We start from the raw sequence: 14235 nt of genomic DNA on the forward strand, positions 1-14235 counted from the left end.
TCCCCTGACTCTGCTGAGGGCCAGGCGAGCCCGAGGGTCACACAGGAGGAGCAAAACAGTGCCCGATGGGGCCTGCTGTGCGGTCAGTCAGCGACCAGGGTGAGCTCTGACTAGTATTCACAGTAACACCGGTGCTACAAGTGACGCACTCCTTCTGTTTCTCATATCCCTTCAAAATGGGATTCCTGTACAGCTCTAGTGAACGGGAAACAGAAACCCAGAGGCTGACAAGTTGATGATAATTCAACCTGAAAATGCAGCCAAGGGATCGAACAGTGAGGGTTAAGGGCCAGCGAGCTTGCACCGCTGCGCAGGGATGCCCTCCCTGCTGAAGAGGGGAAATTAGCAACAGTTGGGGGGAAGAAGAGTTAAGTACTGAACCAGATTTTCCCTAAAAAAAAATCAGGAGGCAGGAAAAAGAATAAACGAAGGCCTTCCTCAGGGTAGTTCCCGTGCCCCTGATGAAACGTCCATGAGCCTTCAGAAACAGGGTTTCTCAGCCTCTGGACAACTGACATTCAGATCCAGAAAGTTCTTTGCTGAGGAGAAGGGGAGAGAATGTGTCTGCCCTGCACAGTGTAAGGATGTGTGGAGGCGCTCCGGGTCTTCACACAGTAGGTGCCTGTAGCAACTCCATCCCAGTGCTGACCACCTATGTCTCCAGACGGGGCCAAGTGCCCCTGGGGAAGGAGAACTGCTGGCTTAGAGGATATGAATTAGGTGATGGGGGAGAGCTAGAGTGATGGGGAGGGGCCGCTGAGAGAGTTTGTGGTCAGGAAACGGTGAGGAAGAAGGTGGCCAGGTGCAGAGAAGAGAGGGCCACGTGAAACGCCGAAAGGCCCAAGAGCACCCACCAGGAAAGCGGAACAGCACCTCAGAGGCCTGAAGCAAATATGTCAAGGGTGTGCGGAAACAGCAAGACGCCAGTGTGACCGGAGCCGCCAGTGCGGGGAGAGCCTGGGGAGCCGGGTGGAGGGATCGGGGCTCGATGGTGGGCCTTTTTGTTTAATTTTGTTATAAAATATCTAAATGTCAAGTTTTCCTGAGTTTGTTCAACCTCCTCTCACTGACGCAGAACACCATCCCAGGTCTCTAAGAACAGGCCTGTCCCACCGAAGCCCTGGCTTTACAGCCCTCCCTTCCCTCAAACCAAGCGGCCTGAGGGGACCGTCCCCGAGCTGCTGTTTCTCCACTGTGGCTCTCCGGCCCGTGCGGACTGGGTCATCCTCGGCTGAGCGGGGCTGTGTCCACCCTCTGGTGCTGAGGGGTATCTCTGGACTCATCACCAGACCCCGGGACCACCCACCCCCACAGGTGACGGGCAGATGCGGCTGCAGACGCTGCCCGATGTCTCTTGGGCACAAAACCGCCACATGCCGAGACGCACTCCTCTCCCAGCTTCTCCTTCTCGGACCAGCAGACGATCCCGGCCGAGACTGGGTGAACATGAGACACCCGTGAAGGCGCAGGACAGAGAAGCCCCCTGACTGAGACCCTGCGGTTAGACAGGACCTGCTGGCACTGAAGGCAAAGGCCTCCTGGGGCCCCGGCTGCGCACCCTCTTCCTGGAGACCAGCCTGTCACCCACATCCTGTGCACTCGGCTGTAGGGGACGCCTGGGAACCGGTCTCATTCGGTCCGCTCCCTCTCTGGCATGTGAAACAGGAACCTCAGACAGAGGCCGGTCTGTGCTGGACCCTGGGCTGAGAGGCTCAGGTGGTCACTTCCGCCTCACGGACACCTCCACCCCCACCCTGAGCCCTGCAGCAGAGAAAAAGCAACAATAGAAACATACGAAGAAGTGGAAAGAAGGCATCTGAGAGCCTTGGAGAGCAGGGGTTGGGGTGGTCACTCCTGCCAAACTCGCTGGGGTGCAGAAACCATTCTGAAAAACAGGGACGGGAGCAAAGCCAGAGAAAGAAGCCAGGCCGGGAGCCCCAGAAGCCAGGGTAGAATCCTGGTTCTCCCATCTCAGTCCCGTGTGGCCCGACCAGAAATGCTGCCTTTGGGTTCTGCTGAACATTCATTTCCTTCCACCACTTTATGAGAGCCAAAGGGGAACTTTATTCAAAGAGACACAGAGACAGGAGGCAAGAGGAGGTGAATCTCAAACATGAGTGAAGCTGTGAGAAAGCAGGAGGGAGGGGGGATCCCTGAGTCCTTCCTGACAAGCCAAGATGGAGCCAGGGTCTGGGATGAAGGAGGTGGCCAGGGCCCGCGCAGCAGAGTGGGGGGCCTTACCCAGAGACACCAGGAGGCCGCAGTTCTCCAGCATCACCTCCTGGTACAGGGTCCTCTGGGCCGGGTCCAGATGCCCCCACTCCTCCTGGGTGAAGGTCACAGCCACGTCATCGAAGGTCACAGACAGCTGGAATGTCAAATACAGACACTAGCATCAGCTTTGGGACGACTGGGTGGGATCAGAGCTTGTCTCTGCATCACTGGTAAAGGAGCAGCAAGGTCGAGGCCCTCATCACCGGGCACCTCCTCTGCACTGGGCTGAAGGGGAGGTGGACAATGCTGTGGACGTAACACAACACAGCCCTACTTCAGAGATACTGGGAGTGTGGTTCCCCAGCACTCCAAAAAATCAAGTCCCATGATGTTTTCAGCTTCCCACTCCAAATAAAAGTTATGTTTAGGACTTCCCTGGTGTCCGGTGGTTAAGAATCCACCTACCAATGCAGGGGACACGGGTTTAATCCCTGGTCCACGAAGATGTCACATGCTTCGGGACAAGTGGACCCGTGTGACACAACTAGTGAAGCCCGTGAGCCCTAGAGCCCCTGCTCCGCAGCAAGAGAAGCCACCGCAGTAAGTCCAAGCACAACAACAAAGAGCAGCCGCCCTGCTCGCTGCAGCGAGAAAGCCTGTACAGCAACAAAGACCCGGTGCAGCCAAAAATGAATAAAAGTTTACAATGCTTACACCGGACTGCGGTCTACTAAGGGTTCAAGAGCACTATGTCTAAGACAATAATTTGGATACCTTAATTAAAAAGTACTTTATTGCTAAAAAATGCTAACCATCATCTTCAGCTGTAACCTTGTTGCGGGTGGAACATCTCAACTACTGTAAGAACTACCAAAATGTGACACGAAGCCACTAGGAAAGCAAATGATGAAAAACTTGCTGGATGCAAGGTTGCCACAAACCTTCAATCTGCAATAAAAACAAACAAACAGAAAACCACAGAATCTACAAAGCACAATAAAGGAAAGTATGATCACAGCGTAAAAGAGAAGCCTCCTATGCAGGAGCCCTTGGAAAATGACAAAAGTCAATGAAAACAGCACTAGGACTGAGAGATGCAGACAGAAAGGAGGCTGCAACGTCAGAGGAATGAGTATACAGTGATAACAGTAATACAGATAATGTGAAGAACAGCAGTAGCGGCTACCCAGGTGGCTCAGCGTTAAAGAACCCACCCGCCAATACAGGAGACTCGGGTTCAATCCCTGGGTCAGGAAGATCCCTGGAGAAGGAAAAGGCAACCCACTCCAGCATCTTTGGTGGGAAATCCCATGGACAGAGGAGCCTGGCAGGCTACAGTCCCATGGGGTCACGAAGTGTGAGACAGGGCTGAGCAACTGAACAACAACAACCTGAGCTTCACTGGTCCTGCTAGCTGCCTGCCCCATGCTGAGGGCATTATGCCATGCCTAAAAGCAACTAAAAGGACTTCCCCAGCTGTCCAGTGGCTAATACTCCACACTCCCAATGCACAGGTCCCAGGATCAATCCCTGGTCAAGGAACTAGACCCCCCATGCCACAACTAAGAGTTCACGTGCCGCAGCTAAGAACCTGCATAGCCAAACAAATAAACATCTAAAAAAAAAACAAAAAGCAACTAAGTCCCTAGCTCTCAAGTCATCATTTTCACCAGTGACTCCTAACTAAAAACACTCCAGAGTCTGCCTTGTCGATCTTACTCCCACCACCATGGACTGGACATATTCTGGACATTCTCCTGAAACGAGCAGCAGATGCAGGACCACATCCCTGCACGGTCAGAGCCACAAAGTAAACATAAACAATTCAGCCACCCCACTCCCAGAGGAAGAGCCCGCCTACTGCAGACCCATCATTTAAATGCTCCCAGACACTGGCTCATGGTTTCTCACCTTCCACACTCAGTGCTCACGTCTTTGTATGTCAAGTCTTTGGTTTTGTTTGCAGCGCTGCTCAGCTTGTGAGACCCTAGCTCCCCAACCAGAGATCAAACCCAGGCCCTTGGCAATGAGAGCGGAGAGTCCTAACCCCTGGACCACCAGGGAATCCCATGTTTTCTTGAGTTAATACTTCAATTAAAGATGTGGAAATTTCTAATAAACTGACTGGTTCATACATAGGAATCCTGCAATATTACTCATTTCTGGTGTTAGATAAACTCTTATCACTGGGGACATTTGGGGCAGGCAAGTAAAGAGAAACAAAATTAACCAGGGCCTCAACAATGACTATCAGATATGTTTAATTAATTAAAACTCTCTAAGGAAGGGGACAGGGGACTTCCCTGGTGGTCCAGTGGCTAAGACTCAGTGCTCCCAAGGCGAGTTCCATCCCTGGCTAGGGAACTGGGATCCCACATGCTGGTGTACCTAAATAAAAAAATAACTCAAAACTCTCTGGCATATAATCCAACAGCACCCTCCATGACTGTGTAAGCGTGCACCTATGGATGGGCTTTCTCTGGTTGGTCTAAGTTAGAAGTGGGAAAAAGAATTAGGGAAAGGGTTAATTACTAATCAAGTCCTGGCCATTTGCGGCCGAGGATACAAATGTCAGTGCTTCTCCTCCTGGAAGCTCTCTCTAGAGACAGGAATTTGACTTCAGGCAAGTCTGACTTAGACCGGGCAGGACTCCTGGGTTACTGACTGTAGATGACGGGCTGGGTTCCTAGGCAGCTTATTTGCCAAAGTTTCAATTTTATACGCTGTCTGTTTCCCATCTGCATACTCAGGCTTGCGTGTTCTAGGACTAGAGATAAAGCGAGTGACGAGCCAGCTCCACGGGTCTCACGCAAACACCACTGCAGAGAAACTCAACGCCTCTCCTGAATTCCACCCAGCTCAGGAGCTCTCTCCGAATCAGCAACGCCAGAAACACCGTCCACTCACCCGCGCCGGGTCCATCCACGCCGCCGCCATCATGGGCCCCTGAGGAGACAGCGGGACCCGGAGAGGCGGCGACAGAGGCGAGTCCCGCGGGTTCAGCCGACCGCCGCTCGTTCCTTGCTCTGGGTGAGGTGGCCGCTCACGGGCAGGCTCACAGCCAGCTCGAACGCGCGCAAGGGAACCCAAGCCACCTTTCTGCTCATTTGCGAAGACGGCACTGGAAGAGGCCACAGAACAGTTCTACCCCTCCCGACAGCTGGCGTGGACCGAGCAGTCGCACGCAAATGACGTCCGCCACCGGCGGGGCCGGAAGTCCCGCCCCTCCGCAGGAAATGTCCCCTCCCTGGGCCGTCATTGGCCCAGCGCCTGCTGCAGTCGCGCCGTGTAGCACTTTCTGGGTGATGTAGTTTTCCCCGTGCAGACAATAGGCAGCGGAGCGTGTTCCAGAGCTGCTCCCAGTGTCCCACTCTTTGCGATCCCATGGCCTGCAGCACGCCAGGCTTCCCTGTCCATCACCAACTCCCGGAGCTTGCTCGAACTCATGTCCATCGAATCGGCGAACCCCGTGAACAGTATGAAAAGGCAAAAAGAGCCGCTCTACCTCGATGTAAAATATTTAGGAGATCCGAAGCCCCGAATCAGACCCTCTTCACAGCGCGCACAGCTCGGGGGGAGCGAGGGAGCACTAACGGTGCAGGTGAAAAACCATGAATCAACGTATTGGAGCATTTTTTTCTTTTTTCTTTTGGCTGGGCACAGTGTTCAGAGTCCTAACTACTGGACCGCTAAGGAATTCCCTTGGAGCATTTAAATGATAAATCTGCAATGATGGGACTGTTCACCCGAGAGAGGAGTGGCTGAATTGTTTGTATTTCCTTAGTGGTTCTAGTCTTACAGAGGTGTGGTCCCGCCTCTGCTGGACACTTCATATTGAGAAGAATACTGAATATGGTGGTGGGAGTAACAGGGTAAACTCTACATGGAGAGTTTTTTAGACAGAAGACACAGAGGTGAAAAAGATGCCTGCAAGGGTGGAGGACTTCCCTGGTGGTCCAGTAGCTTAGACTTGGCGATCCCAATGGAGGGGACCTGGGATTCCATCCCTGGTCAGGGAACTAGATCCCACAAGCTGTAACTAAGAGGTTGCATGCCCCAAGGAGGAGATCAGAGATCCCAAGTGCCCTAAGACCCGCCACAGCCAAATAAACAATTATTTAGGGGGAAAAAAGCACCTGCAGTGAGCAAAGAACATGTTTGAGCTCCCCACTGGGTAGTCGGGATATTTACTCTTGCTTTCGAATTGTGGTGCTGAGGATGACTCTTGAGAGTCCCCTGGACTGCAAGATCAAACCAGTCAATCTTAAAGAAAATCAACTGTAAATATTCATCAGGACTGATGCTGAAGCTCCAGTACTTTGGCCATCTGATCTGAAGCGCTAACTCACTGAAAAAGACCCGAATGCTGGGAAAGATTGAGAGGACAGGAGGAGAAGAGGGTGACAGAGGATGAGATGGTTGGATGGCATCACTGACTCAATGGACACGAATCTGACCAAACCCTGGGAGATGGTGGAGGACAGGGAGACGTGGTGTGCTGCAGTCCATGGGGTCACAAGGAGTCAGATATGACTTAGCAACTGAACAACAGTCAGTTTTTGGTAGATGAAGGGAGGAGCTGCCACCAGAAGGACGTGGCGGGGAGGCTGGAAGAGCACTTCTGCAATTGCTGCAAGCAGAGGTTAGATTTCAGAAGAGTCTGGAGATTGGTTTTTCCTAATGCAATCAGAATATGACAACACCACACAAATGCTAGTGAATTCATTTGAGAATTGGGTGGCACTGATGTGCAGCAACACATTTTATCTTAAAGATGGCAGCATGTTGGATGTCAGTATAGAGAGAGTGGAATGTGTGATCACTGCGTTAATTAGTCCTGTTTTACAAAGGACATTCTCCTGAAAACCTGGGGAAGAGTAAAGTGAATCTAGGGGCCCCTGAGATAGGGGGTAGGTAATGCATCCTTGGACTGCAAGGAGATCCAACCAGTCCATCCTAAGGGAGATCAGTCCTGGGTGTTCATTGGAAGGACTGATGTTGGAGCTGAAACTCCAATCCTTTGGCCACCTGATGCGAAGAGCTGATTCATTTGAAAAGACCCTGATGCTGGGAAAGACTGAGGGCAGGAGGAGAAGGGGACGACAGAGGATGAGATGGTTGGGTGGCATCACCGACTCAATGGACATGGGTTTGGGTGGACTCCGGGAGTTGGTGCAACTAAGACCAGACGCAGCCAAACGGATGTTTTAAAAAGAGACTTGGTACAGAATGATTCAACTTTTATTAAGTATGATAATAAAATGATGCATCTTAAGAGAAGAAACAAAAGGCAAGTGAGATAACAGAGCCAACGGTGCTCCATGAGCAATCCCAAAGGGATAGGGCTGTACAGGGCTCAGAAAGCCATCTGAACAGATGGGGGCAGCACCCTCTGAGAGTGGGCCCGGATCCATGGGTGCTCCAAGACCCGGACCAAGGGCAGCCTCTCCAAGGGCTGGAATCTGAGAAGCTTGGAGATCAGGTCCCGAGCCCCTGAAGACACTGATGGAGGAAACCTTAAATCCACCTGATGACGCCAGAGAAGGAGAAGTGTGGTTAATTTCCTTGATCCATTCAAGGCACGGTCCTAGATCTTAGTAGACCACCACTGTGTGTGCCCCAGGCTCCGGAGGCCCACCCACCTCCCCGCGCCCTACCAACCAGTTCCCGCATGAAGGCCCAGAGTGTGGCCACCCCACCTTGAGGATGCGTCTGTAGGTCTCACTAGTGGAGGCACTCTCAAAGGGTGGATCTCCTACCAGCAACTCGTAGCAGAGCACCCCAATGCACCACAGGTCCACCTTCTCATCGTATGTCCTCCCCTCGATCATTTCCGGGGGCAAGTAGTCCAGCGTCCCACACGTGGTCCTTCTCCTAGAGGGTGGCAGAGAAAGGGGCACTACGTACAGGAGAAGCTGCCCGTGCCCAGCTTCCAGGCCCAGGCAGCCCCCTCCCAAGCACAGGAGTCAGGAAACACCAAGTGTTAACATGCATCGAGGTTCTGAGAACACAAGAACTGGGACCCATCAATTCCATATTCCGAGGTTCTTTCTACAATTATTTATATTTAGCTCACGATCCAGGAAGTTTTCACAAGGAAGATTTGGAACAAACGGATGGTGCAACAAGAGAGACCAAGTAAATTAGTTATACTTTATTTTTTATTTTTCAAATTTTAAACTTTTTATTTTGTATTGGGGTATAGCTGATTAAAGAATCTGCCTAGAATGCAGGAGACCTGGCTTCACTTCCTGAGTCGGGAAGATCCTCTGGAAAAGGAAATATCAACCTTCACTTCAGTATTCTTGCCTGGAGAATTCCATGGACAAAGGAGCGTGGTGGGCTACAGTCCACGGGGTTGCAAAGAGTCAGACATGGCTGAGTGACTTTCACTCATATAGCTGGTTAACAATGCTGTGGTAGTTTCAGGTGAACATTGAAGGGACTCAGCCATATGTATACACGTATTTATGTGCATGAGTGTGTGTGTTAAGTCACTTCAGGCACTTCTAGCTCTTTGCAGCTCCATGGACCGTAGCCTGACAGGCTCCTCTGTCCATGGGATTCTCCAGGCAAGAATACTGGAGTGGGTCGCCATACCCTCCTCCAGAGGATCTTCAGGACCCAGGGATGAAACCCACATTTCTTGCATTGGTAGGCAGGTTCTTTACCGCTAGCGCCACCTGTGAAGCCCTATATACATGTATAATTAAGCTTTGTTGATAGAGTAAAATTTGTGGAATTATGGCACAATAGTTCTTGACGTATTTACATGGAAATTTATTAATAAACTTATATGTTAAGAGGATTTAAAACAAAAGGTATAGCTGAACCCCATTCTTTCAGTCAACAAATATATATTAGAATATGCATTTCAAAAGGCAGTATTTAAATACAAACTCAGTTTTTATCTGGGTCTTACATGTGAGATGAATTAAACTAGATCATTCTTAACTGGCACCCCCCGGACCTACCTGAGAGAGGGGGTGTGCACAGACCAGCCGAAGTCCGCAATCTTCACTTCACCCATGAGCCCCAGGAGCAGGTTCTCCGGCTTAATATCCCTGTGAATCACCTTCTTTTCATGGCAGTAGATCAGAGCATCTGCCAACTCCTCTATTATCTGTGTGACCAATGAAAAAGCAGTCTGGAAATGAAGCCAGCCACAAGAAGATGATGACTGGTGCTTGATTACCCATCTGGAGCCCTCCCCAAATTTCTTGCTTCCTATCTCTAGGTCAGTTCCACTCATTTGTTCAGTGAACTCCCTCAGAGCATTTCATGTTTCTTTCCATAAGGTAGTGCACTTAGACTCTGTTGCTCACAACCAAAGAATCCAGACTTATATACAGTACTTATTAATATTCTGGGGGTAATTATTAGGGCATCCACCTGGAGAAGGCAATGGCTCCCCACTCCAGTGCTCTTGCCTGGAAAATCCCACGGACGGAGGGGCCTGGTAGGCTGCAGTCCATGGGGTCGCTAAGAGTCTGATGCGACTGAGCGACTTCCCTTTCACTTTTCACTTTCATGCACTGGAGAAGGAAATGGCAACCCACTCCAGTGTTTTTGCCTGGAGAATCCCAGGGACGGGGGAGCCTGGTGGGCTGCCGTCTATGGGGTCGCACAGAGTCGGACACGACTGAAGCGACTTAGCAGCAGCAGTAGCAGCTGGAGGAGGAAATGGCAACGCACTCCAGTATTCTTGCTGGGGAAACCCCTTGGACAGAGGAGTCTGGTGGGGGCTACAGTCCATGGGGTCGCAAAGAATTGGACACGACTGAGCATTAGGGTATCCAAATATGAAGTTGTAGGATGTAAGTCACTATATATAATTTAGTGTCACTATATATATAAAGAGTCACTATATATAATTTATAGAATGAAATAAAGAAAGAAGCCACGTGGACACTCATGAAAGCCTCAAGCAATGACCCCCACACGAGCCCATAGTAAACTCGTGAACCTGAGCCCTCCGCCTCACCGTGGCTGTACGCTGTTCATCAAACGTGTGACTCCTTTGCAGCGCCTTGTAGAGCTCGCCCTTTGGGGCATATTCTAAAATCAGGTACACCCGGCGCGCATCATGGAAGTAGTTGTACAGGCGCAGGATATTGGGGTGTCTGGAGGACAGAAGGAGTAAGTGTCAAGACTGCTCCCTAAAAAAACAAAACACAACTCCCTGAGGCCCAACTCATGATGCTATTACAAGTGACTGGTCACACAGAGGGGCAAATTATGCTGGGACCAGTATCGGAACTGCTCCGTCTGTGAATTTGTGAGCGGAAAACGAAGCGGGTGTCAGAATTCGAGTGTCTGATGCAGGGAGCTTTACGTGGTATAACTGGAATGAACTGCAGAGGGGGGAAAAAAATCTTTAAGATGAAAGCAAAGGGCTTATTTGGAGGTAGTACTGGGGGAAACGCGGAGTTCAGATGTCAGAGACGGAACAGGGAAACTGGAAAGAGAAAAAAATCAGAACCGGCACCGGAAACTCAAGACTATCCTTACTGGAGATGGGCCTGGATTTCAACTTCCCTGCGCAGCTGGTGTTCCAGGCCTTCCTTCTCTATCTGGGACTTGAACAGGACTTTCAAGGCCACGATGAAATGGTTTGTCTTCAGGCGAGCCAAGTACACATTCCCAAATTTTCCCTTGCCAAGAGGACGCCCGATTTCAAAATCATCAATTGTGAAACGCCGCCTGCCAGGAAAGAAAGCAGAGCGCCTCCGTTTCGGAGGTGGGCGGAGAGTCACGGGTCCCTCGTGCTCGCCTTCTGCTTCGCCGTTTCCCTCCCCGGGCCCCTGTTCCTTCTTAAGGGTTCAGCCAGGGTGTTGGGCCCCGAACTGTCGGCCCCCTAAGGCAACACTTCGCACGTGCGGCTAGCTCTTCAACCCTCGGTCCCACTTCCCTGCCTCTTCCTGATAAAAAACAAAGGCGCTCACGCGGCTGGGGCTCCGGGCACCGTTTGACCTGCTGCCGCTACTGAAAAAGGAAAAGAGATGTCCACCCTTTGTTCTGTGCAGCCCCGCGCCCCCAAGAGCCGACCCCAGGCCTGTCTTCTAAACACCCTCTTTCTCTGTTCCTGGCGCATAACCCCCCCACCTGCGGGCTGCATCCCGCCCGCCTTCCTCGCAGTTCCTCGATGGCTCATGACCAGAGACGGTGCGGAGGAGGACGCCCTGCGGAGCTGGGTGTCCGGCAGGAGGTAACACTCAGGTTGAGGCTCCTGTAGTCGCCACTTGCTCCCTCGCAGACTCGGGGAATCAGGGGCGCGACAACCTACTCTGAGGACCCCCTCTCAGGGACTGAATCGGGGCGACTGTCTACGAAGCCTAGGCTCTTTACACTAGGCGCGCTGGCCCCATTGGCCGAGCAGGTAGTTCCTGGTTGACTCTCATTGGTTAAAATTTCTGACGATTAGGAAGCATGCTCAATGGAAGAGGCAACAATGAGAGCTTCCGGTCCGGTGATTGGGGGCGGGACTTAGGGCACTGGGCCAATGAGAGGGCCGGGCATGGAGCCAAGAAGGCGGGAAACGCCGCAGAAAGACAGAAGCGGAAGGAAAGGCATCAAGCGGGCAGTGGTGTGCAGAGTCTGTGCTGTTCAGTTCAGTTCAGTCGCTCAGTCGTGTCCGACTCTTTGCGACCCCCCGGACTGCCGCACCAGGCCTCCCTGTCCATCACCAACCCCGGAGCTTGCTCAAACTCTTGTCCATCGAGTCAGCGATGCCATCCAACCATCTCATCCTCTGCCGTCCCCTTCTCCTCCGCCTCAATCTTTCCCAGCATCGGGGTCTTTTCAAATGAGTCAGTTCTCATCCGGTGGCCTAGGTATTGGAGCTTCAGCTTCGGCATCAGTCCTTCCAATGAATATTAAGGATTGATTTCCTTTAGGATTGACTGGTTGGATCTCCTTGAAATCCAAGGGACTCTCAAGAGTCCTCCAACACCACAGTTCAAAAGCATCAATTCTTCAGCGCTCAGCTTTCTTTATAGTCCAACTCTCACATCCATATATGATTGTGGGAAAAACCATAGCTTAGACTAGACAGACCTTTGCTGGCAAAGTAATGCTCTGCTTTTTTATATGCTGTCTAGGTTGCTCATAGCTTTTCTTCCAAGGAGTAAGTGTCTTTTAATTTCGTGGCTGTGCTCACCCTCTGCAGTGATTTTGGAGCTCAAGAAAATAAAGTCTGTCATCTATTCAGGTACTTTCTTTCTATTCCTAGTTTCTGGATTTTTTTTTTAAATCATGAATTCTGTCAAAGGCTTTTATGATATCAATTGAGATGATCAGGTGGGCTTTTATCTTTCATTCTGTTGGCCTTCCATTACAGGAGTAAACTACATTTGGTCATGGTATATGATCCTTTTGATATGGTACTTAATTTGTTTTGCTAATATTTTGTGCAGGGTTTTTTCATCCTATTCCTAAGAGATATTTCTTTGTAGGTTTTTTATTTTCTTTTTTTTTTGGCTGCAGCCACTATCTGCAGTGATTTTGAAGCCCCCCAAAATAAAGTCTCTCACTGTTTCCTTTGTTTTCCCATCTATTAGCCATGAAGTGATGGGACCAAATGCCATGATCTTAGCTTTATGAATGTGAGTTTTAAGGCAACTTTTTCATTCTCCTCTTTCACTTTCATCAAGAGGCTCTTTAGTTCTTCTTTGTTTTCTGCCATAAGAGTGGTGTCATCTGTGTATCTGAGGTTATTGATATTTCTCCTGGCAATCTTGATTCCAGCTTGTGCTCCATCCAGCCTGGCATTTTGCATGATGTACTTTATATATAAATTAAATAAGCAGGGTGACAATATACAGCCTTGACATACTCCTTCCCCAATTTGGAATCAGTCCATTGTTCCTTGTCTGGTTCTAACTGTTACTTCCTGACCCACATATGGATTTCTCAGGAGGCAGGTCAGATGGTCTGGTATTCCCATCTCTTTAAGAATCTAAGAATATTCCATGGAATGCATAGTATCTGATTTTGGCTTCGCTTGTGGCTCAGCTGGTAAAGAATCCACTTGCAATGTGGGAGACCTGGGTTCAATCTCTGGGTCAGGAAGATCCCTTGGATAAGGGAAAGACTACCCACTCCAGTATTCTGGCCTGGAGAATTCCATGGACTGTATACTATCTGAATGAATGAACATGTACATAAATCTCTGACTGAGTTAAGAAAGTCAGTGACATAAGGAGGTGTGTGTGCTAAGTCCTTTCAGTCGTGTTCAACTCTTGGCCACCCCACGGACGGTAGCCCGCCAGGCTCCTCTGTCCATAGGATTCTCCAGGCAAGAACACTGGCGTGTGTAACCACCCCCTTCTCCAGGGGATCGTCCCGACCCGGGGATCGAACCGGCATGTCTTACGCCTCCTGCAATGGCAGCCTGGTTCTTTACCACGAGCACCACCTGGGAAGCCAAATGGCCGGTGTGACTGACTGCAGGAAGCTGCCAGGGTATTGCACAGAGAGCCAGTTTTCGCTCTGTGTTGGATCTGTTTCTTTGACTTTCAGTTCAGTTCAGTTCAGTTCAGTCGCTCAGTCGTGTCCGACTCTTTGCCACCCCATGAATCGCAGCACGCCAGGCCTCCCTGTCCATCACCAACTCCCGGAGTTCACTCAGACTCATGTCCATCGAGTCCGTGATGCCATCCAGCCATCTCATCCTCCGTCGCCCCCTTCTCCTCCTGCCCCCAATCCTTCCCAGCATCAGAGTCTTTTGCAATGAGTCAACTCTTCACATGAGGTGGCAAAGTACTGGAGTTTCAGCTTTAGAATCATTCCCTCCAAAGAAATCCCAGGGCTGATCTCCTTCAGGATGGACTGGTTGGATCTCCCTGCAGTCCAAGGGACTCTCAAGAGTCTTCTCCAACACCACAGTTCAAAAGCATCAATTCTTCAGTGCTCAGCCTTCTTCACAGTCCAACTCTCACATCCATACATGACCACAGGAAAAACCATAGCCTTGACTAGATGGACCTTAGTCGGCAAAGTAATGTCTCTGCTTTTGAATAT

At 50.6% G+C, this 14235-nt stretch overlaps 2 protein-coding genes across 3 annotated transcripts in view; both read right to left on the reverse strand.

Annotated features, from left to right (window-relative positions):
• The window catches only part of ZNF805 (zinc finger protein 805), a 67456-nt gene that overhangs the window by 13610 nt on the left and 39611 nt on the right, over positions 1–14235 (reverse strand). Inside the window, exons 1-2 of one of the 2 annotated variants that reach the window (XM_040251745.1) lie at positions 5122–5396; positions 2242–2368 (exon numbers count right to left, since the gene is read on the reverse strand). The exons of the other annotated variant lie outside the window; for it this stretch is intronic. Coding sequence (XP_040107679.1) covers positions 2242–2368; positions 5122–5154 — 160 coding nt within the window. The 5' untranslated portion in view covers positions 5155–5396. Of the gene's footprint in view, positions 1–2241; positions 2369–5121; positions 5397–14235 lie in introns of those variants that run through there. 2 annotated transcript variants of the gene reach the window in all.
• Positions 7438–11830, reverse strand: AURKC (aurora kinase C). Its single transcript, XM_040251818.1, has 7 exons — positions 11320–11830; positions 11160–11199; positions 10726–10917; positions 10199–10337; positions 9189–9337; positions 7914–8088; positions 7438–7741 (listed from the first exon to the last, which is right to left on the reverse strand). Exons 1-7 carry the CDS (start codon positions 11366–11368, stop codon positions 7571–7573), a joined length of 915 nt encoding a protein of 304 aa, XP_040107752.1. The 5' UTR covers positions 11369–11830; the 3' UTR covers positions 7438–7570.

Source organism: Oryx dammah, unplaced genomic scaffold, assembly GCF_014754425.2.
Source record: "Oryx dammah isolate SB20612 unplaced genomic scaffold, SCBI_Odam_1.1 HiC_scaffold_13, whole genome shotgun sequence".
In the NCBI taxonomy this organism is placed as follows: domain Eukaryota; kingdom Metazoa; phylum Chordata; class Mammalia; order Artiodactyla; family Bovidae; genus Oryx; species Oryx dammah.

Excerpts from the sequence above, each read along its gene's own strand:
- AURKC (XM_040251818.1), bottom strand. The coding sequence starts at position 11,368 with ATGAGCCATCGAGGAACTGCGAGGAAGGCGGGCGGGATGCAGCCCGCA. Across the intron at positions 8,089-9,188 it reads GTGCACACCCCCTCTCTCAG|GAGAAGGACCACGTGTGGGA; the intron begins GTAGGTCCGGGG and ends GCCACCCTCTAG. Across the intron at positions 7,742-7,913 it reads CCTACAGACGCATCCTCAAG|GTGGATTTAAGGTTTCCTCC; the intron begins GTGGGGTGGCCA and ends TGGCGTCATCAG.